We start from the raw sequence: 22,105 nt of genomic DNA on the forward strand, positions 1-22,105 counted from the left end.
CCTAAGCACTAGAGCCTAGTTTTGGTTTTCCACGCCCGACCAAGTCACGGCCTCTCTTGTCTTTTCATTTATTATAAAAGAAGATGGTCTTAATCAGATAAAAGCCATTAATTATTACTTAATAACAAAAAGTTAAAAGAAGCCCCGTTAGATTTCAAGTGGGCGTGAAATCATGTTGCCAAAAGGTTGAAAGGTGTTTAATTTTTAATGATGGTTTTAGAATTTATTCAGCCCAAATTAATAGAAATTAATTGATAAAATATCAAGGAGAACAAAAGGATTTAATTTAAATTAGTTTAAATTAAAAGAAAAAAAAAAACTCAGACTCAATTAGAGTTCAAGTCTTGGTCACGCTCCAAGCCAATTTCTCCATGCACGACCCTTTCTATTCTTATGTAAAACTTTATGGACACCTCCAAAGGACTTTTTCCCATTAAGACTTCAGTTTAATTTGAACTTAAAAAAGGGACAAAGCTCACAGCTAATTCAAACTCAAAAAGCCGACCATTTCAACCGCTTGCTGCATGTTTGCAACCTGTCTCAAATGTACCACTGCTTTTTTTTTTTTTTTTCTTTAACTGAAAGTCTCAGCTGGCCCCATTGCTAAAATATATCAAACTATTCAATTAAAAAAATTTGGTAAAATTCTGCCCAGAGGGTGTAATATCTTGAAATTATTTTTGTGTTTTTGTAAAAAATTAAATAATAATAATAAAAGAAGTGTGGATCGGTGTAACGAGGCATGTAGAGAAAGAGGCGGAGGAGGTGGGAGAAGAAGAGCATCTGAACTCAAACTTAGCGAGGCGTCACGTGGCAGTACACATATTTGCATGCAGCCACACGCCATTGGGTGCGGCCTGGTAAGTGGTGAGTTACAACTTACAAGTTACAGATAAGACCGAATACGTAACCGCTAGCGGACCATTCTCAGGGTTGTTTAGCGTCCGGACAAATTGTAATTAAAGTCCTTTGTAGACACTCCACTTATGGACTAATTTTCTTGTAATTACATGTATACCCCTGTCATTTCCCGAATTGACTTCAAATATCTTTTTCCAAAAATATCACTTGAATTGTAGGTGTTTTTAGCTTCATTTTCTCGTGAGAATTTACCCTTTTTTATGCCATGTAAGGTGTCAATGTTAATACTCATACATAATCTCATTTTACTTTCACCCCCTTCCAACCTTGTGATGTAATAATCCAATTCATTCACTTTTTTTTTTCTATTTCCAACCTCTTTTATATATAAATGTGTACAATTTTTCCAAGTATTAAATTTTTAATAGAATTTTTTGTGCACATTATTTGAAATTTATAAATTAAAATTAGTAATAAACTTTAGAATTTAAGTGAAAGTAACTTTAAACGTTTTAATATCAAAATTTTGAAGATCTTATCAATGATAATATTAGAAAAGAATAAGGACATTGTTGCAAAAAAATATATCTATAAGATAAAACTTTAGTTATATATTTTAGAAACGGAATCATCGTCTTCTTCAATACTCATTCGATTTTAAAGAAATAAAGTTTCTAAACGCTTCGATGAATTTGGCATATGAAGTGTGAATGAAAAAAAGAAAAAAATGAAGAAAGGGAAAATCAAGGAACTTAAATTATCATGTCAACGATATCACCAAGTTGAAAAGGTACGAGAAGAAAAACAAATTAAGTACAACAATTTCTTTTTATTTAAACTATCAACCTTATGGCAGAGATCGCATCAATCTTTTTACACTAAACAATTTAGAAGCATGGTTTCTTGTGATTTGTAGGTCGAATTTCGAGTTCGAACTAATTTTTAATGGAGGGCAAATACAGAGTGGAGTGGAGTAGACCATAGGTGGTGTGGCTTAAGCCATACAAGCAGGGTGGCATCTAGCACCCATAAGGACGCGATAGTGCTCAGAGCTTGGTGCAGGTAACTATGCCCTAGCCGTACATTACCCACCGGGCATGCTATTGATAAAAATCAAAGGTAATTGATAAGTTGCTATTGTTAAGAATAGCAAAAATATTAATTTGATTTTTTTTTTAAAAATTTATTCTTTGATGAGAAGACTTTTTTCAGTCTCCACAAAAAAATTAAAAATAAAAGGCCTTTGCATTTTTACAATTAGTCAATTAGACAGCATCAAATCTAATTTAGAAATTTTTTTTATCTTAATTGAAAATTGATAAGGAATTATTGGTTATGGAATTCGTAAATAGGAAGAATTATGGGGAAAAATGGAAATAAAAAGTCATTGAATTTCCATTCGTAGGGGAATTGGATTTCCCATTAGGGTCAGGGAGATTTTAGTAAAAGAAAAGGGGAATGGCCCTCGAGAAATTGGAAATGGGAAAAAAGAGAGAAAAAAATGATCACCGCCATAGAGGGAGATATTTGGAAATTGAGTGTGTGTGCAGATGTAACTGAAAAATTTCTTGGGCTGGTATAAAACATGGATAAATTTGTGGAAGCATGTCCGAGATGTGGAGTAGAGAGATAGTTTTGGTTTTGGTACAAGCCTTGTCTACTCCTCAGTTTCAACTCGCTTTCTTTCTTTCTTGCTTGCTTTCTCTCTCTCCAATTATTTATTTTTTGCTCTCAAAGCCCACTGCTTTAAAATCATCCCTTCACACCCTCGCCTTAAGATGCGCCTCCTTCTCTTTCTTCAAGCTCGTGGAGTGACTCTCTGAAGCGCTCTCTCTCTCTCTCTCTCTCAGTTACTCTCTCTCTCTGTTGCTTGTGATAAACTCATGCTTTCTGGGGGTTGTGCACATTGGTCTCTTAGGGATGGATTTTGGTCTGGTGGGTCTGGAGGGTTTGGTGGGGCCAGAAGATGTGGCTCCTTCTCAGGTAGCAGAGACTGAGACCAAGCAAATGGGTCTTGGATCTGGGTTGGGCAAGCAGGAGATATCTGGGTCTCTTCAGGATGACTGGGCGGACTCTAAAATGGCGAGAACTGATGATTTCGGGGCCTCAATAACAATGTCGCTCCAGCACGGGACTTCCTTGCTGAGATCTAATTCGCTGCTCTCCGATGATGGTGGTGCACAGCAGCACATGCTGAGCTTCTCTTCACCCAAATCAGAAATGTCCTTTCTCGGCAAAGATGGCAGATTGGTGGACAGGGGCGCAAAAACCACTGCCTTTCCTTACTATCAACCCACACCTTCTGCGTATAATAGAAATGCAGGTATATCTGGGGAAGCATAGAATGAGAACTTCTTTTGTATTTTGGTCTAAAACTAGCCCCCACTATCTCTCTTTTTTTCTTTCTCTACATCATTTTTGGGTCTATTTGTTATGTGCCTTCTGTTTGATCTTCGATTTTGTGACATGGGTTTTGGGTGTTGCGAGCCTGAGGTGGAAGAAATGCTTGCGGATGTTGTTGTGTGGCTTTACTTTCCTGTAATGGGTGGAGGGTCTTTTCATGGGCATTTAGTAGAAATCTTTGTTTTTGAGTTTTGTCAAGCAAAAGTCAAATATTTTCGCCTCTTAAAAACCTGGGTTTGCTCTTCTGGTTTTGGTGAATTTTCCACAACCCAGATTAATAGAAACAAAAAGGGCAAGAGCGAGAAATAGTAGGAAACTCACCAGAAGCTACACTCTTGATTGGCAGTCATGTCTGTCCCATCTCCCCCGTTGTCACTTGCTTCTGTTCATTTTCCTTTTTCCTTTCTTCTTTTAGCTGTCAAAGTCGGAATTGTAATGATTCAAGTGGCTTCCTTGAATATTTCAAGCAAGTTATCTTCTTTCTCATGTTTCAGGTTTTGGCTCTGGAAGCTTAAATACAAGCATGCATGGGGCTTTTGCTGGGGTTAGAGGGCCGTTCACTCCATCTCAGTGGATTGAGCTGGAACACCAGGCCTTGATCTATAAGTACATCACTGCAAATGTGCCTGTTCCATCCAATTTGCTCATCCCCATCAGAAAATCCCTCAATCCATTCGGATTGTCGGGCTCGTCTTCCACCTCCTTGGCTCACAATTCACGTAAGCTCCTTCTCTACTTTGAAACTGGGGCACCGGGAAGGATATGATTTCCGTACACATTACATGGATGACTGGTTATTGCTAGTTCCTTTTTAATTTTAACTTTCAACTTTAGCTGGGTATAGGAATTATTTGTTGCTGGCCCTGGTATCTCTGACTTGGTTTTGAATTTTTAGAAACCGATGTGTGGATGCAATCTTAGTTAATTTCCCCTGGCGATATGCTACTTCCACTTTTATGCATTTATGTGTAGGTTTTTCTGTAGTAATCTCAGAGTTTCCTGTTCAGTTTTTGGTAGAAAGGTTTATCCTAATCCCGGATATTTACTAATAACCGTAAGGCATAATGCGTTTGGTTTAAAATACTTCGTCTTTCCCCCCTTTTGCTGATTTCTGTCTTTTTATTTTTTGGCTTCAACTGTGTAGTAAGTTGGGGCTCTTTTCACCTGGGTTTCTCCGGAAACACTGACCCTGAGCCTGGGAGGTGTCGTCGAACGGATGGGAAGAAATGGCGGTGCTCAAGAGACGCTGTTGCTGATCAGAAATACTGTGAAAGGCACATAAACAGGGGTCGCCATCGTTCAAGAAAGCCTGTGGAAGGCCAGACTGGCCATGCCGTCTCTGGACCCACTAATTCGAAGGTGGTGCCGATGCCTTCCACCATGTCAGCATCGGTAATGTCCAGCGGCGGTGCATCCAACAGCCTTGCTATTGCACAGAATCAGTTCAAGAGCTTGCAGCCTGTTGCTGCCAATCCTTCTGCAGACACCCTCGTCAACAGGTTAAAAATGCACTTCATGCATTTGAATTTCTTTACCTGTTTACTTCTCATTATCCCTTTTGGGTTTTATAAGATTGATGATACTATGCATCCTTCTACTCTTCCTTTTTCTTTACTTTAAAGTAGACCCCATTATTTCATCTTTACTTTGGTGATAGCGACTAGTCCTTGTAGTTGAAACTTGAGATTCCTTCTCTAGGAGGATTTCATTATATATGTTATGTTTCCCGTTTCTTTGCATTGAGGCTTTGTGTAGAAAGTATGCTTAGTTATAGAAGGCCAAAAATGTTTGCTTATTTTCTCATTGATACTTGTTAATTTAGCTTTCCTCTTTATAGTGTTTGTTCCTTTTCACTATTTTACTTTTTCTTAAGGTTGTACTGATCAAGGAGCATGTATGTGGCAGATTGCAAGAGCCCCAGGGCCTCTCCATGATATCCCCCACTATCGACCTCAAATCTAGAGACACCCCATTTTCCATTTCTAAGCTACCTATCCCATTTGAAGAATCCCCTCAATCAGAATTTGGATTTGTCTCCTCAGACTCCCTCCTGAATCCTTCTGAAAGGGGCTCCTACATGAATTCTAGAAATTATACTCCTTTTCTGGACTTCAGTGACCAAGAAACCCAAGACCAACATCCATTTCGCCAATTCATTGATGACTGGCCCAAGGACCAATCAAATCGTTCGGACATTGCCTGGCCTGAAGAACTAAAATCAGACTGGACCCAGCTCTCAATATCAATCCCTATGAGCTCCTCAGACTTTTCGTCATCCTCATCCTCACCCACACAAGAGAAACTTGCCTTCTCGCCACTGAGGCTATCTCGTGAGCTTGATCCAGTCCAAATGGGTTTGGGGGTGAGTAGTGACCTCAGTGCACCAACCCAAAAGCAGACCAACTGGATACCCATCTCTTGGGGATCATCAATGGGGGGTCCTCTAGGAGAAGTCTTGACTACCTCTGCTAACAACATGGGAGCCTGCAAGAACTCATCAGCCCTTAACCTCATGACTGAAGGATGGGATGGAAGCCCTCAAATAGGATCTTCTCCCACAGGGGTGTTGCAGAAGGCTACTTTTGGTTCACTCTCAAACAGCAGTTCAGGTAGCAGCCCAACAACTGAAAACAAAAAGATCCATGAGAGGGCTAGCCATTGTGAGGACATGCTCGGTTCCACCCTTGCAACTTCATCCTCTATTCCATCCTTGTAATAAAGCATATGGACCAAAGCCAGAAGAGATGAAGCTGATGGGAGAAAAAGTCAGTGAGGTTGGAGAGAGTAGATGGAAGAAGAGGCTGGAGGAGTTTGGAGCAAGTCATTTTATGTCTTTAATTTCTTTCTCTTTAGCTTATGGTTTGCAATGTTTACAAAGTAGGGATTGGGGCTGATTCCAAATGAATGCTATCTTGTTGGCCATTTTGACTTGGGTGGATCAGCGGATATCTATAGTTTTATGAATTAAAAGTAATTTATGTTACTTCCAATGTCCCCTTCTTGAGCTTTTTGGTGTTTTGGCATTTACCTGCTCCACAGTTTGCTTATTCACCCAGCTACATACTCCAATCATTGAGAAGTGTTGGCCAGTGCCATCCATATAGTCCAAATTCCACCAGGGAAGCACATATGTTAATAATAGGGGTTGTGAATCTCCATGTATGGAGGGTGGGTATGGTGCAGGGAAAACCCAAAAACAGTTGGGACAAAGGCTGGTCAATGATGATGATGAAAATTTCAACATAATAAATCTTGGAAAGTACATAATGACACCATATATATTGTTTGGGTTTGGAGCCCCCACCCAACTCTTGCTTCCTCAACTGGTGGGACCACTTCCAAAATACACATAATGAGTCTTGGTGGTTGGGGGTGGAGTTCCCTGGACTCCAGACAGGAGGCACTCCTGTGACCTAACTACCCAGCACACCGCTCTACTGGATGCAGTGATTGTGAGGGTGCGCATTGGCCATGGACCAGGCCCAGCCTGGGCCAACCACTGAAGGGATAATTCTACTGTGCCAGGTCCAAGCCCTTACCTCGCTTCACCCCATTCTTGGTACAGGAATATCCATGGACTTAAATTTGAACTTTTTCTGCCACTTTGTTAGGTTTACGAAGGCCTGTAGCTTGACCTTGTCTTGATACGGAAATACTAGAGTCATCTCATGCGATTTGAGTTTTGGATGCCAACCCAGTTTCAAATTCACTGGGCCTAGAAGTTCCAGGGGGGAACCAGCTTTCTAGGCCTATTTGTTTTGATCAATGTCACCTCTTGCGTAAAGCATGGGTAGGTAGTAGTGGACCTATGAATTTAAGCTGCGGCCAAACCACGGACATGTTAACGTGGAGGAGGCCAGCGAAATAACTCCATCCAGGAAACAGCAAATTACATTAAGCACCCCAATCTACTCAACATCAACCACACTGGCGCATTCAATCTGTGTAGAACAACCAGAGAAGCCATTCACCACCTGAACTAACACATTATTTTAAAATAAGAATAATAACAATATCCATTAATCTTATTTAATCAATAACCATTTCATTGGAGCAGAGTAATATTATCCATTCCGCCTCTTGTACATGTAACAGAAGGCATCTAGCCTAGCGCAACTTGGGCTAGACAAATCATTATTTTAAAGATCTAAATTACTCACCAAAGGTGTAGGTGCCTGCTCTCCTCTGTACTTGATATATCCTCTGCACATCACTTCGTCAATCTGCCTTTCCAATACTTGTTTCCTGCGCCAGGGGCCTTCCATTGGAAATAAAAAATAAAAAATTCTCCCCAAAAATAGTCAGAGACTTGCATACATCACTGTTACACCCACCTGGTTGTTTTGGTACGAGGTGGCAACTATTGGGAACAACCCTCTGAACGATGGTGATCCATTGAGTTGAGGTGGACATGAACATCTTTCAAGATCGGTAACCATTCTGAGTCCTGGGATATAATCCAATCTCTGGTCTGATGTATCTTGCTATATTGACCATTCCCAAAGCATATTCGGAATTCCTCATGTGAAAACCTATAAAAAAATATTTCACCTTTTCTGGTTCCGCTGACGAAGGTTTGCCCGACTAAATTCATCTGGTTTCAACCCTGTCCCAAGTCCCAACCCTATGCATTGCTAGCTTCAGTTCTCTCGTCACGTCCTGGTGTCCATTGTACCTTCCAGCAGCACACTCTATAGCCAAGTTGAAAAAATGAAATGGAATTTTTTGACAAATTCATCAAGGTCTAACCCCTATGCTCTTGACTCCATCCAGAAAAAGCTTGTCCGAAATTCAATGATCCTACTCTCATTCGCCAAAACCACCGTCCTCTTGATTGCCTCAACTTGACTGTCTCCACTTGTAGCCTTAACAGTGCCACTAATAGCTTGTAGCGAATAGTGTGAGTGTGACTGAGAGGTCAAATAGAGTTTAGGCAAAAAATAGTCCATTTAAAATAAAAATCCAGAAAGAAAGTTGATATAACAAAATGATTCAATTTGGTGTGTTTCAATCACGAGAACATCTATGTCACATAATCATAATTAGTAATTATGATTTTGATTTTTTTTTAAATGATTAAAATATAGTGACTAACTATAATTTAATATCACAAATTTATTATATATATATATATATATATATATATATATATATATATATATTTAAAAATAATACATGAAATTAAATAATTGATCATATATCATATGATTTTTTTAAGTGTGATTTTTGGACCTTTTATTTTTATTTTTCTATTTTTTTTTGTTTTTAGTCATTTCCAAAAGTTTTGATATTTTTAATTTTAATAAAACTATTTTGGCTTCATTTTGTTAAAAAATTTGGTATACTTTTCCAAAAAATTGTTCATATTCGATGGATATCATATTCAATGGGCTTGAATATGAACAAATTTTAAGAAAACTATGCTAATTTTTTTAACAAAATTACTTCAAAAGATTTTTATAATGAATTAAAAATGTCAAAAGTTTTGAAAATAATTAATAAAATTTTTTTATAAAAAGATTAAAAGGTCCAAAAATTGCACTTAAAAAACATTATATGAGATATAACCAATCATTTAATTTTAAATATAATAAATTTATTTTCTAAAAAAGAAATTTAAAATATTTTAAATAAAAGAATAAAATTTAAAAATAATTAAAATATTTCAAATAAAAAGAACAAAATTTTATATATTTTAAGTGAAGTTGAAAACGTGACGTGGATACTCATGTGAATTAACTTATCATGTTTTTCGTAAAATGGATTGTTTTTGGTCAAAACTCGGTCAAATGTTTTCTGTGACGAGATGCGGGATCAACCCTAGTATGTCCATGTGAGAGGCTGAGGTATCAAAGACCAACTGTAGGGAGGGTTGGGTTTTGTCGAGGTTCAGGCCTACTAATATTCACCGCAGATGCACACTGCTCAGAGGCATCCAACGCAAGTTGAAATTTGCGCTAAAACGTAGGTTATAACGCTGATCTCCAATAGCCAAGAGGGGCTTAGCGTACTCTAAGATCACCTTGCACCCAGTTAAGCAGGTTCCGTGTGTCAGTTTTACAGAGTGTGTTCTAACAGTACTCGATTCAATAGAATCACCCAAGCCCCCAGGCTAAAACCCTGCAATCAGGAATCAGCAGCCCAAGCGCCCAGCCCCAAGCCTAACGGCGGCCCCACACACATTCCAACCTCATCGCCATCTTCGATTTGCAGCAAACATACAGATTCAGCACTCCTTCCATTAGAATGCTAATCCAGTTTTAGCTTTCCTAACCTGTAACATAGGAAAATACCCTTCTGTGGTGAAAAGACAAATGAAAATTTATTGCATTGATCGTATTCAGCACGAGGAATCATCGCAAAAGCATCGCCAAACCCTAACCTTTACCCGTTCTCGTTCTTTGAAGTTTCGATACAAGTAATTCAAAAAATTATAGAAAAAACGAGGCTCAGACACGCACAAATGCAGTCATCAGAAAGCCGTATACGTTCGACAAACGAACGTACACTGGCTTTTGGTCTCATGAAATTCTAATCAGAATCGAGAAATGATTTCTGTCATCACTGCCTCATGATATTTTGTCAAAATCAGGAAAAAAAAAATGTAAAATGTCGAAGAAAAAATTTCACAATAAAAGGAAAACAATAAATAGAGATTTTCCAGTGGAAGCGCTAGAGGCCGAAGACTATAGATGTGGCTTTCCTCTGTTCGGGGATTCACAGAGAGAGCAGTCGCGCTACACAGGAGAAACCCTAACCCTAGATCTGTGTCCTTTAAAAGAGATCTTGGATTGGACGCAGCGCCAGGGCCTCCAACAGCCTGATTTTGAAAAGCATTGGGCGGGGCTTCTTGGGCCTCGAATTGTCAACGTGGCCCACTGCGCGACTGCTCGGCAAAGCCCAATTTGAAAAAGGGGAGATTTTTATTTTTTTATTTATTTATTTTGAAAATATAAATAAAAATTATTCTAAAATTATCCCAAAATTTATTTTTTCATTTTATATAAAATCTTAAAAGTGGTAAAAATCTGATTTATTTTCTCTTGAGGAAAATTGGATAATTTTTACTTCCACGTTTCCCATACTTGTCCTCTCAAAAGATTGCCTCAACCTTATCTCAAGGCTGGCCAATTGAAATGCTTCAGATTGTAAAAAATCAGCAAGTTTTTTGTGCACACCATCATTAAAATGTCCATTTTCACAACCCAATAATTCTCATCTTCTTATCTTCAACAGCATCTTTTCTTACAAATGACTCAAAACACTTGTAATATTTTGAAAGGTGATTGGTTGCATTCTTCCTCGCCAACCTTGAATCTCCATGTTGAAGTTGACAAATAACTCGACAGGGTCAGGGTCATGCTTGGAAAATACAAAAACATCGTTTTCCTTGTCAACAATCCATTTGATTTCAAACACTCGTATCATTATCCTGCCCACCAACCCATTGTCTATTTGTCCCAAACAAAATGCTATTGTCACAAAGTTCTGAACCCCCTCAGTTTCTTAGAACTGCAACCCCTTTTGAGATTTCGTGAAACATTAGCTTCTGAACTGATCAAAATTAATGGGTTATTAATTCAAGGAACAAACTCCTGGGGTGGTTGCCCAAGAATCCTTCAAAATGGCCAAGAAAGTGCATGAATTTTCTCCTACAACCAGCGGAAATGGGATTTTGGGGTTGGTTCTCTTATCAAGTAAGAGTCATGGAGACGTTCACATTCACTTTATTAGTTATCAAATATGTCATCCACTTCACCAACCGAAGAATATGCAATGAATTCGTCAAACCCATTAAATTGCTGCGCTCTGCACAGCTGGGCTCCCAGGAACTTGGTCTTTTTTTTTCTTGCTTCATTTTCTTCGTTAATTTTCAATCCCTTAAATTCGTATGAGAGCAACATCAGCTTCTTCCTCACGATTTACTTGCTTGACACCTAAAGGCCTTTGCGGTTGGAGGGCGTGTAGTGTATGAAAACAGCCTTATAACCCTTCCTACCCATACATCTTTGTTGATCACAACACCAAAAATGAGTCACAGGAAGGTTCGTTCCCAAGGAAGCGTGCCCTTCTCATGGGAGGACAGTCCCGGAGTTTCCAAGGCTGCCCACCAGGAGTGCCCTGCAAATATAGGAATCTATGCCCTTAACCTACCCCTACCCCCACCCCCACCCCCATCACTACCACCATCAAATTCACCTCCTCAGGTCTCTATTCAACACGTGAAGATCCCTCTTCCTCCATGCCCAGATCAACCTCCGCTTAGAAGAACTTCGTCAAAGGGCCTTTGGGGGCAGGAGGAGGACCCTTTTCTCGCAGCCTACAAGGAATGCACCAAAACTGTTGAAAGTGCTAAGAAGCCTAAAGAAAGTAAGAAAGGATTTGGGTTTGGAAGAAGGAAGTGCAAGTTTACATTTTCATGCAAGCATTCATGCGAGGTTGAGGACGACAGTTGGATGAGGCTTACTCATCTTCCCCCACTTCCCAAAGTGAGAGCAAAGGTTCAGGGGTTGAGGTGAGACTGAGAGACAGCAGTCTACCCAGTGTAAGGAGGATGAAGCAGTGCTCTGGTACTCATCATCTTTTTTCAAATATTCTAACTTATATGAATGTAAAGATGATTCCGTTAAGGAAGTTTCAGTTTAATTTTTGTAATTTTGTCTGAATTTGATGGGATTGTGCTCTCCGTTTTTCTTGGTGGCTTCCACATTGGGTTTGTCATCCGGTGTTACACTTCTGGTATCTGATTTTACTTCAAGCAACAACTTACAACTCACAAGAGATTGCAGATTAATCTGTTTGAATTTCTTTCACCTGATTAACTTGGTCATGCCTTGTTTACATATTTGTTTTCTTTATCATTTAGAAAAATAAGATTCCCCATGTATTTATTGTATCAAAAATAGTTTTTTTTTTTCCCTCTTTTGCATCAATTCTGTTTGAGGACTTGCTGAGAATTGTTCTAGATGAGCATTAGGTCCATAATGCATGAGATATTAAAAAAAAAAAAAGATTTGATCTGAAGTGGTTATGAAAAGTGGGGCATTTTGGTTTGAATTTAGTTGTTAGTTTAAAAGGGCGTCATTGGAGATAATATTTTAGGGGAAATGCTCCAGTAGGTGCACTGGAATGTAGGATTAGTGTGCTCCATTTTGAAGTGTTGCTTTCTTGGAACAAGGAATTTGCTAAGGGGATGATGGCAAGAGCTTTTAAAAATAATGTCAGTCATTGAACATAGTAGGACTGAAATTTGAACTGCTGATAGGCATAGCTGACCAAACTAACCTAATTAGTTTGCACATTTGTGTCCTTGTGGGTATGACAGAAGGTTCAATAAAGGAAAGAAAACATATGGTTATGAGGCAGGGCAGCTCTTTTCTCCATTGCCTTAATAACAAAATATAATTAAACCCTGAACAACCCATGGTTTTAGCACACATCTACTTGTTGATTCTTCCTTTAATCTAGCTAACAATAATTCCAACATTTCTGTTCTTACCTGCTTTGTTTTTCTCTCTAGTCTGCACTGAAAAAAAAAAGGAAAAGAAAAGAAAAGAAAAGAAGGCGCCGTAATCTGTGCGTTGATAAAACTCATAAAAGAGTGGATGCTTAAAACAGGGGAAGAGGCTAATCATGATTGTAACCGTCCATTCACTTTCTGTGCCTTATTCATTGCAATTGAATGACTAATTGTATCACCAGTACTGCACAGTTGTGTCCTTTTCCCCCTTTCTATTATTTAGTTTTTGAGCTCCCTTGGAGTTGAAGCAATTTTCCTTCTGGTGAAAGTTTTTTTTCTTTAAGGCAGTGCATTTTGTCTAGTCTTAGACATGAAGGTCCTGTAGCTGCCAAGGCATCAAAGCAGTGCATGTAATTATCTCCCTTTTTCCCCCCTACAATCTTTTTGTATCTTTTCTGTAGTTCAGTAAGTATGCAGATACAACTAAAATGAAGAAGTTGGCTTGAATTACGGCTCATATATATAAATAGTAGCGTGTTAGCTTTGTGGGTCCCTGCTAAGCGTCCATGGAGTACAATGAACATTTCGAAATGCTTTGAACAGAGCCATGATACATATTATATAAGATCCTTGAAATCTATATAACCCCTTCCTCCACTTCTCCACCTTGACCGCATGATTGCTAAAAGTTCTTCCCTGAACTGTCCATGCAACAACCAGTTTAACCCTTGTGAATCCAGTGTTTTTCTTTAAGATAAAGCCATGCTGGAATGCCAAAGTCTAGTGTGGAAAAGGCCATTTTTGGCCTTAGAGGGTGTTCTTTTTGGCTCCATTTACAAGGGCTGTTTGCATTGAGGGAAGGTTAAGTTCCAAGATTTAACTTCTTGAGCAAATTTTGCTAACATGGGAAGTGGGTTTTATATTTGGTGAAGAAATTTAGAATAAAATTATCACATGAAGTTCTCAGTAGTCTTAAAATGAAATAGAAAATTCAAAGTCTGTAGATGAAGTTCCTTAACCAACACACATGAGAAGTGGCCTTCTAACATGCCACAAATTTAGCTTCTATGTTAGACATTCTATGATTAAGCACCAATTAAAATTTTGTTCAAAAAGAGTCGATACTTCGATCCATGACACTAAACTTTGATTATAGAATATATAAAAATAATAATCTTGAAACCTTTGAATCATTGCTCTTCTACTTTCACTTCTCTGTGTAATTGATTTGTAATAGAGAACGCTAGGATGGAAAAACACAATGAGTGGAGAGAGAGACCACTTCCCATCATTGAACTAAAATTTAGATTGTTTATATTTTTTTGTTCATAATAAATTTTGACAACGAATTTTGAGTTCTTTTAAAATGAATCTAATTATTCTTTAATTTTTTCTATTTTAATTGGGCTTGAAGAAATTTGATGTCGAATGATTTGAATTTGAGCTTTAACTTGAGTTAACTTTTGCCCTTAAGTCTTGTTATAAGTCGGGCCTTAGTATGACTTGAATTTTAGCTTGACTTTGGGTTTTAAGTTGATATGAACATTAATATCAATTTGGGGTTTGAATGGTTTGATCTCAGATTGAAAAAACATTTTTGCAAATTTCGATCTTAAAACTTGAAATTTAAAGGCTTTTAATATCATATTTGGCAATCTCAATATTTTGCAATATACTTCCTTAATTAAAAATAATATTAAAGAAGACAATTGTTTTTTTTAAATTTGGTAGTTTTTGATTTATTTTTTAAATTAATTATCTAATAAATCAAAATTTAAACTAATTATGAATATTAAAATTTTAATATGAGCACAAAGTAAACTGGTTTCAACCCAAGAAATTAAAGGTCTGTTTGGTTGCTGTTTTTAAAAATAATTTTTTGTATTTTTAGAAAAAAAAATTGTATTTAGAAACTGAATTCTAAAAAACAGTTTTTGTTCTAAAAAAAGACATGTTTGATTGAATTAATAAAAAAGTTTTTTAGAATAAATAAAATAAAAAACACATTCGAAAGTTATTTTTTTAATTAATAAAATGTTTTCTTCTATTAACTTGATATTATAAATATTTAAATAATTTTTATATGCACAATTAATTTAAATTAAAAAAATTATTTCATTTTAAAATTTTTACACTAGTTATAATTTTCTTAAACAAATGATGACTTTGTAATCTTATGTAAGTATATTAATTTCAATAATTTAAGAAATGAGAAATGCTTTGTGAGTGGAGGGGGGTGGTCGGGTAAACTCACATTTGTGGAAACATAAAAAACATATAAGAAAATATAAAAAAAAAGGAAGAGAGAATACAAAAAACAATCGATTATTTGAATAATGAAAAAATAATGAAAACATCTTTTTATTGTTTTCAAAAAAGTGGTTTTTGATAACATGAAAAACATAAAAAACACAAAAACACATTTTTCCCTTAATAAATTTTCTGTATTTTTTGTTTTTAAGAATAGAAAACGGTCCATGAAAACAGAACCAAATAGGCCCTAAAGGTCCGTATCTGAATTATTGACCTTGTGTGACATGCCTCTAGTGATTCTTCTTTAGTTTATGGAAAAGAAAAGGCAAGAAAGGAAAAACAGATTCAATTCGCCATGCTTCCGAAAAGCAGCCTCATATTTATGTATGTAGAACACTAATTTCATAGTATATGATATTTCTTTTGGAGCTGGTCATGTGGGCATCTCTGTGATCCAACACCATTTCAGATATATGTTTCCCCTATATATTACTGGAATGGTGGAAAGTGGGTGGTGGGTGATATGATATTTGTTTATGAATGAGGGTGGAGTGGACCTGAGAGTACAGAATCTCCAACAACGTTTACTGGTTCAGAGAAGTCCATCTTATCTTTGGACGTGTAGTGGGCAGTGGGCAGTGGGCAGTGGGCTTGTATATTTCTTTTCTTTACTTCCTTTATGTCAACTTATTAGTTTTATCCATAATTCAAAAGCTAAAAAATCCATTATAATAAGGTATTGTGGACCGTGGAGTAAATTTCAGAGGCCAGATGACCAATCCCCAACACCTCGACTTTGAAAAATCAATGTTGTTTCACGTAAAATATGGCTTTTACTTTCCTTAAAGGCACAGTAAGATCGATAATCTTTTCCTAGTTTTATATTCATTACCCACAAGTTGGCACCCTGGCCATCGAAGAAAAGATGATGGGGTTGTCTCTTTCCTCACCAAAGTACAGCTCAAACGACTTTTGATTCTGGGTCTGAGTTCTAAGAGTAGTACTTCCATGGAAAACTTTTTGGGTCTTCTGCAAAATGGAGTGACTCAATTTGGACAATTTGGAGAAGATGGATGGCCCTATAAATGGCCTTATAAAGTAGAAAGTCGTGTCATGTTCTTTGTCACAGAATTTCTACTCGATGGTTGGCCATGGAGGCTACTAGCATATATTTAGTTGGAATAAAACAATTCGGGTCATGCAATTATATCCAGAGTTGCTAGTTGGAGAAGATAGTGGGGGATCTTATATCAATAAAGTAAAACATGCAATCATGTTCTTTATCACTCTTGTTTCTTTTGTCTAATTCGATCAGTGAAAAGATCCCTAGCATTTATGCCACTTTCTTAGGCTATGCGCTTCACCAAATATTGAAATTTCCACATGACTTTCGTTGTAGCATTTTTTTAATATTTAACAAGAAAAATCAGGCAAATATCCAATTAGAATGATCGAAGTTTAAATGTGCCCCACCCATGACCAAATGGCCAATGTAATGATCAAATTGAATGCGTCTAACATTGTGGAGTAAGTGATGACTGTAGTAGAAATCTTGTCGGTATATATACTCACAAGCCACAACCACAAAAATATATGCATATATGTTTGATGAATTGATCAGAAAGTCAACTCCCACCTTTCTTACCATTCGTAATAAGCCAATTTTGTCAGCAACCAGAATTGATTATTTAAAAACGTGGCCGGCCGGATGGAAAATCAGGACCCAATATATATATATATTTTTAAAAGTTTTTTCACATCAATTTGCTATTATTTTTTGGAAACTTTGATTAAAGTGGAAGAGATGTGGACATGTGACACGTGGCTAAATATGGGTTTTGAAAATTCAAAAGAATAATATTGGGGTGTCTATACTTATAATTTATAACTTACTACTGAAGAAAGGAAGAGACAAAGTCACGACACCTCGGTGCCCAAAAACAGATGCTTTTGAAGCTGATTCGATATGGGTTTTAATCATACCTACTCCCCTCCGGCCCCCCGCGCGGCCTCGCCCCACGTTAACGTCATGCCCTTTGCCTCCTTATATCCACTCCTCCTCGCGAGTACGTATGCCCAGGTCCATGATCCATCTCGCAATCACCAATTCGCATCGCCACATGCGGGGAACACCCATGGCGCTTTCGGATGCATCATGCGTGGTGCTCGAGGGGATGAAAATGGCCTCATTATTAATTACTCACTCGATCACCACTTTTGTCGAAAGCCATAAATGTAAATTATTATAGGGGTGACATGAGCATCCTTTTTGCCATGGATTTATTGGCTTACGTCTTTCAGTTGCTGCCTGCAGGCCTCATTTTTAGAACTATCTTTTTTAAAGTTATTAAATTTTCATTACTTTTGCGTCATTGCAATCTTACATATGCAATATATACACAAAGTAGAAACCTCAATGGACTTCACACGTCCTTCAAGTATCCAATTTTTACCCGTCATTCTCATTTATGGGTCAAAGTTTTTAAGTACGTAACTATTTTTTTTTATTTAAAAAAATACGAAATCCCTACTTTATTTTAATTTTTTAAATATTGCTTATGCAAGATATGTGACATGACATAATAATTTAGATATTTTATGCTTGATATACTAAACAAAGACTATGGGTTAAAAAATGATTAGAAAAATTGAGACCCTAATTATTTTCCTTATCCAATAGTGGGTTGAGAAATGATTAGAAAATTAGGAGCGACAACGTAGCTTATGCAAGTTTACCAAAGAAAAAAGAGGAGTTAATAGCTAAAGTTTGTACTTGTTAGCTCTTGTGTGGAAAAGGATTATAATAAAACAAGCATGGCATCGGATGCCTTGGGCTATTTTAGTAATTGGCGGGGAAATAAATGAGTGCGTAGAGACGAAAATGCCCTTGCAGGAACACCTGTCATTCAAGCAGTGGCTATATATGTATGGAGGGGACACACACAGTAGTAGTAGCTGATGGAACCACACGTCAACCCAAGCTCATGAACATTGCTTGACCTTTGAGGGTTTGAGAGACATAAGCATATTCGCACGCATGACAATTTGATTAATGGGGGGAGGCTTCTTTGGTCATTTCAATACTCTTGAATGGTGGGAGATGGTCTATTTTAATAATTGAAACAGCTCCATGAGACAAGTCCAGAGGGCACGATGGGATGATATAATTTGGTCCCCATGTCCCATTTCAATATATGTATTCAAATAAGTTGCAGTAGATGATGTGACCGAGATTTTAATATAGAGAATGAAATGAAATATGGGCATTGTGGAGATTAGAACTATGAGGATTTGAAAGAGGAAAACAAGAACAAAACACCAAAATGCCTTAAATAAAACAAACACTAACCAAATCTTTACAGAATAATAGCTCCATTTTTAATTACCAAAACCTCCATTTTCCAAAAATCCCACTAGTTTCTTTGCTTCTAACAGCAAATTTTTTTTTCTGCTTACTTACAGATAGGGGGATATATATATATATATATATATATAGATATATATAATATAAAGAGAGAGGTGTTCCTCCATCTATATTCCTGTTTTAGAAATTAATAAGGGCCGTTATTATGGTTAAGATTACGTGATTAATGATGGGGTTTGTTCGTTGACGGAGGTGGTGACACTATTGCATGGCCATGCAGAGGAGATCTGCCGCTGCAGTTGCCGGAAAACTAATATTTGCCGGAATTCCGACAGCTTCCGCCGGAGGATAATAGCCTCCGAGCGGAGCTGCACGTTATCACTGTCTACCAGGTGGGAATGATAAGTAAAGGAGCGTAACCGGTTGGTGAGTTCCCGGTTTTGGATCCTAAGCTGGTTCAACTGGTTCCTCAGGTTTTCTATGTGCTTTTGTTTACGCATCCGAGACCGCCGCGCCGATTCCCGGTTCGATATCATCCGCCTCCGCTTACGCTCCTCCGCAGCTGAATCCTCCCGGTTCGGCCCATCTGAACCGGAGTTTGAATGCAAGGGTTTCCGGTTCGGGCCATCCGAACCGGAATTCGAATTGACAGGCTTCCTGTTCGACTCATCGGACCCGGAATTCGAAAGAACCGGCTCTTGTGATTGGAAGATGGAAAAAAGTTCCTGGCTGTCCCAGGGCGTGAAGCCACCCTCGAAAGACGGAAATGGGCTTACGAGCATAGTTTCTGATGACATCATGACCGGAAAACTGGACTAAAAAAGAGGAGAAAAAAACAACAAAAAAAAGTCGCCGGAAAACCGCTTGTAGGGAGTGGAGAAGGTTGGAGGGAGAAAAGGGAAGAAGTTCAGCATAGGGGGCGGCTATTTATGGACAAGCCAAGGAGCGATGGTGGGTCCCCACATGGGTGATGCACAGGGGCAATTTCGTCAAAAAAACGTATTTTTAAGCGTACCCTGTATGTAGAGGAAACCGCTTTTGAGTCACCGGGCACTATGGTGGGCCGACCCTGCTTTTTAAAGAGACATGGTGTGACATAATCTAGTGGGTCCCTTCATAGATTGGTTTAATAGCTTACTCATGAAGAAACAAAATGCCGTGGGATCCACCTCCACCACGTGTCTCAATCCTCACCCCTTCATCCCCTCCCAACCCCTTTCTTTACAAAGTTGCTTACGTGGAGCCACGTGAGCCACTCGGCTCCTCGTGGCTCACCATCTCACCCAGCCGGCTTTGGGGGCTTCCCTTCCCTTCCATTTTTCGTAAAGCCACATCCGTAAAACAAAAATAGTTGAGGTACGCCTGAAAAAGAACGGTGACCAGAAAATCTGTCTGCCACTGTAGATAAGGCAGTGGATTCTTTGATTTCCTGTTTCAGCAACTCGTCCAACTTGCAATGGCTGCAATGCAATACTGAATTGCGAGTCCACAAAATTAGGGGAATTAAAGAAATTGCATGCATGCGGAAAGAGACAAGAGTTAGGTTCAAACACGCGACATAGCTTTTGCATAGGGCAGGGCATAGGGTATGTGGCACATGGCATATGGCAAAGCCAGTTGGGCGTAGCCAAGTCAAAGTGAATCTTTCATATTTGCAATTGATAGAATAATGGGAATCGCCAAATCTTTGGTAGTTAGAAAGAGGAGAATCTTGATTAATGGGGTAGTTTATATGTGGGGAATCTATAGGCTGCTATGGGGAGTGGGGTGGAAAGATGGAACTTAAAAACACAACCAGAACTTGTAATTATTTGAGAGCATATGGTTAGCATGAGGCCGACATTCAAAAGTGTAGCTCGTGGAGCTCTAGCCTCTAAGTCTAACCACCAAATATGGGTAAAAGCGCGCTCTTCTGTTTCCTTTTTCCTTTCCCCTCTTTTTAAATAACCTCCCTAAGAATTAAGAACACACCTTGCTTTTTTGTTCTTTTTTCTTTTGTTTTTTTTGGTGATTGGACACAACTTATAATTAATTAATTGTCACATGTAATAATTTCTTGGTAAAATTAGTTAGTGATGATGATGAGCAAAGCTAGGGAAATTGGTTTCTGTTGAGGCTTGAGATCTAGCTAGCAATAGGCTTTGAATACAATGTTGTATGTAAAATATTGATGAATGCATGGAGAGTTGGCTTCGTCTGAAAGATACCTTGGCCAGAAGAGAGGAGGTCTGGGAGAGAAGACAGAAGATTCAAAGTGATTTAAAGCTAGGTACCATGAGATTGATTGGTAGGAATTTGCAAGTGTTTCTGGAAGTGGGTATGTATTTCGACTTTTGGGCTGCATAATTGGGAAATTTTGGTAAAAAGAAGAGCGTGCTGTCCACTTGCCCCTGTCACTGCTTGTCTGGTGAAAAAGAAAAAGCTAGGAAGCAAACATGTTTTTTTAAAACCCCCCGGGCAAAAGGAGTTGGAGTCGTCCTTTTTTTCTTTTTATCTTTCTTTCCCATATCCATCACATGCAAAATATACAAAAAGATACCTCAATCGATTGTTTAAATTGATAGAAATTTGAACGGGAAAAAGATGATAGGACGTTAATAAATTTGAAATTCCTAACTTTGAAGGGACATAATATACTTCTATTATATCTTTTATAGTATGTGGCTCATATTGAATGAAAGACATATGAAGAAAAATAGATAAATGTTCGAGCGGAGCGACGATATTTGTCATTCAAATTTGTATTTTTATTGTTGAGTGCGAGTTGCCCCCTGTGGTATGGCTCAGAGATACTTTTGAAATTTCATTACCTAAGTTTTAGTATAAATACCCTCAAATGTAACCATAATTTGAGATATAGTGAAAGTTTTTTTTCCTGTTTTCATGGACATAGGCAATCGGCCAAACCACATTAAATCTGTGTGTTTTTCTTTTCATTTTTCTCTAATTTTCATTAGAAATCATTACACGAAAATCAACAATATTATATGTGACAAAAATAAGGATATCTTAAAATTTTATATTTAATGACATATATCATATCCGAAAAAGAAAATTAAAAAGTGAAATAAAAACATATTGTTAGAGCTTAGTGATCCAAATTCTTTATTGATTTGACCCGAAAAGTTCATATATAGTGAAAAAAAATTATAGATATTTTGAAGGGTTTGTGGTGATAATGAAGGGATTGGGCTGATGGCTCGATCCTCTATATATATGCAAGTGTTACTTTATTTATTTATTTCTCTCCCATATATATATATATATATATATATATATATATATATATGGGATGGTGTATAGGTTTTTAGGAATTTATGGGTTTCATACTCTCTCATTTTGTATCAATTTTTAAATTCGTGGTTTTTCTTATTTAAAGTTTTTCATGTAAATCCGTGTGTTCTCATTTTTCTTGTTGCCTATTTTCGTTTTTTTTATAACACATTAAATTTTGATATTTAATATTTTTTAAATACAGAATATATGTCATTACAATATTTGTTATTCAACAAGGGAAAATAAATTAGATTTAATTTAATAAAATAATTTAGAACAAAAAGCAGTGACCATAGGATAATGGCCTTAGCAGAATTAAGAGAAGTTTTGCAAGTTGATGACACAAAGCAATGACCATATGACACAAAATATTTAGTCACAAGTTTCTATCAAACCCTAGAACTATGCTTAGACATTATTAGATTAAGCTTAATAGCAAAATTATTTAATATTTAGTAAACTTTTATAATAGTAATATCATTTCTTTA

General features: G+C 37.4%; 2 protein-coding genes and 1 non-coding gene across 3 annotated transcripts; 1 reads left to right on the forward strand and 2 right to left on the reverse strand.

The window, feature by feature from the left end:
* Positions 1-2,467: 2,467 nt before the first annotated feature.
* On the forward strand, positions 2,468-6,247 carry LOC100853530 (growth-regulating factor 1). The gene is made up of 4 exons (XM_003635328.4): positions 2,468-3,184; positions 3,759-3,983; positions 4,409-4,763; positions 5,170-6,247. Exons 1-4 carry the CDS (start codon positions 2,782-2,784, stop codon positions 5,978-5,980), a joined length of 1,794 nt encoding a protein of 597 aa, XP_003635376.2. The 5' UTR covers positions 2,468-2,781; the 3' UTR covers positions 5,981-6,247.
* Positions 6,248-9,708: 3,461 nt separating this feature from the next.
* Positions 9,709-9,834, reverse strand: LOC132254139 (small nucleolar RNA snoR126). Its single transcript, XR_009466308.1, has one exon. It is a non-coding gene; the product is annotated as a small nucleolar RNA snoR126 (small nucleolar RNA).
* Positions 9,835-18,284: 8,450 nt separating this feature from the next.
* Positions 18,285-19,255, reverse strand: LOC104878442 (basic leucine zipper 4). The gene has a single exon (XM_010648884.3). The coding sequence runs from the start codon at positions 19,139-19,141 to the stop codon at positions 18,557-18,559; it is 585 nt and encodes a 194-aa protein (XP_010647186.2). The 5' UTR covers positions 19,142-19,255; the 3' UTR covers positions 18,285-18,556.
* Positions 19,256-22,105: the final 2,850 nt, after the last annotated feature.

This window comes from Vitis vinifera, chromosome 7, assembly GCF_030704535.1.
Source record: "Vitis vinifera cultivar Pinot Noir 40024 chromosome 7, ASM3070453v1".
Lineage (NCBI taxonomy): Eukaryota > Viridiplantae > Streptophyta > Magnoliopsida > Vitales > Vitaceae > Vitis > Vitis vinifera.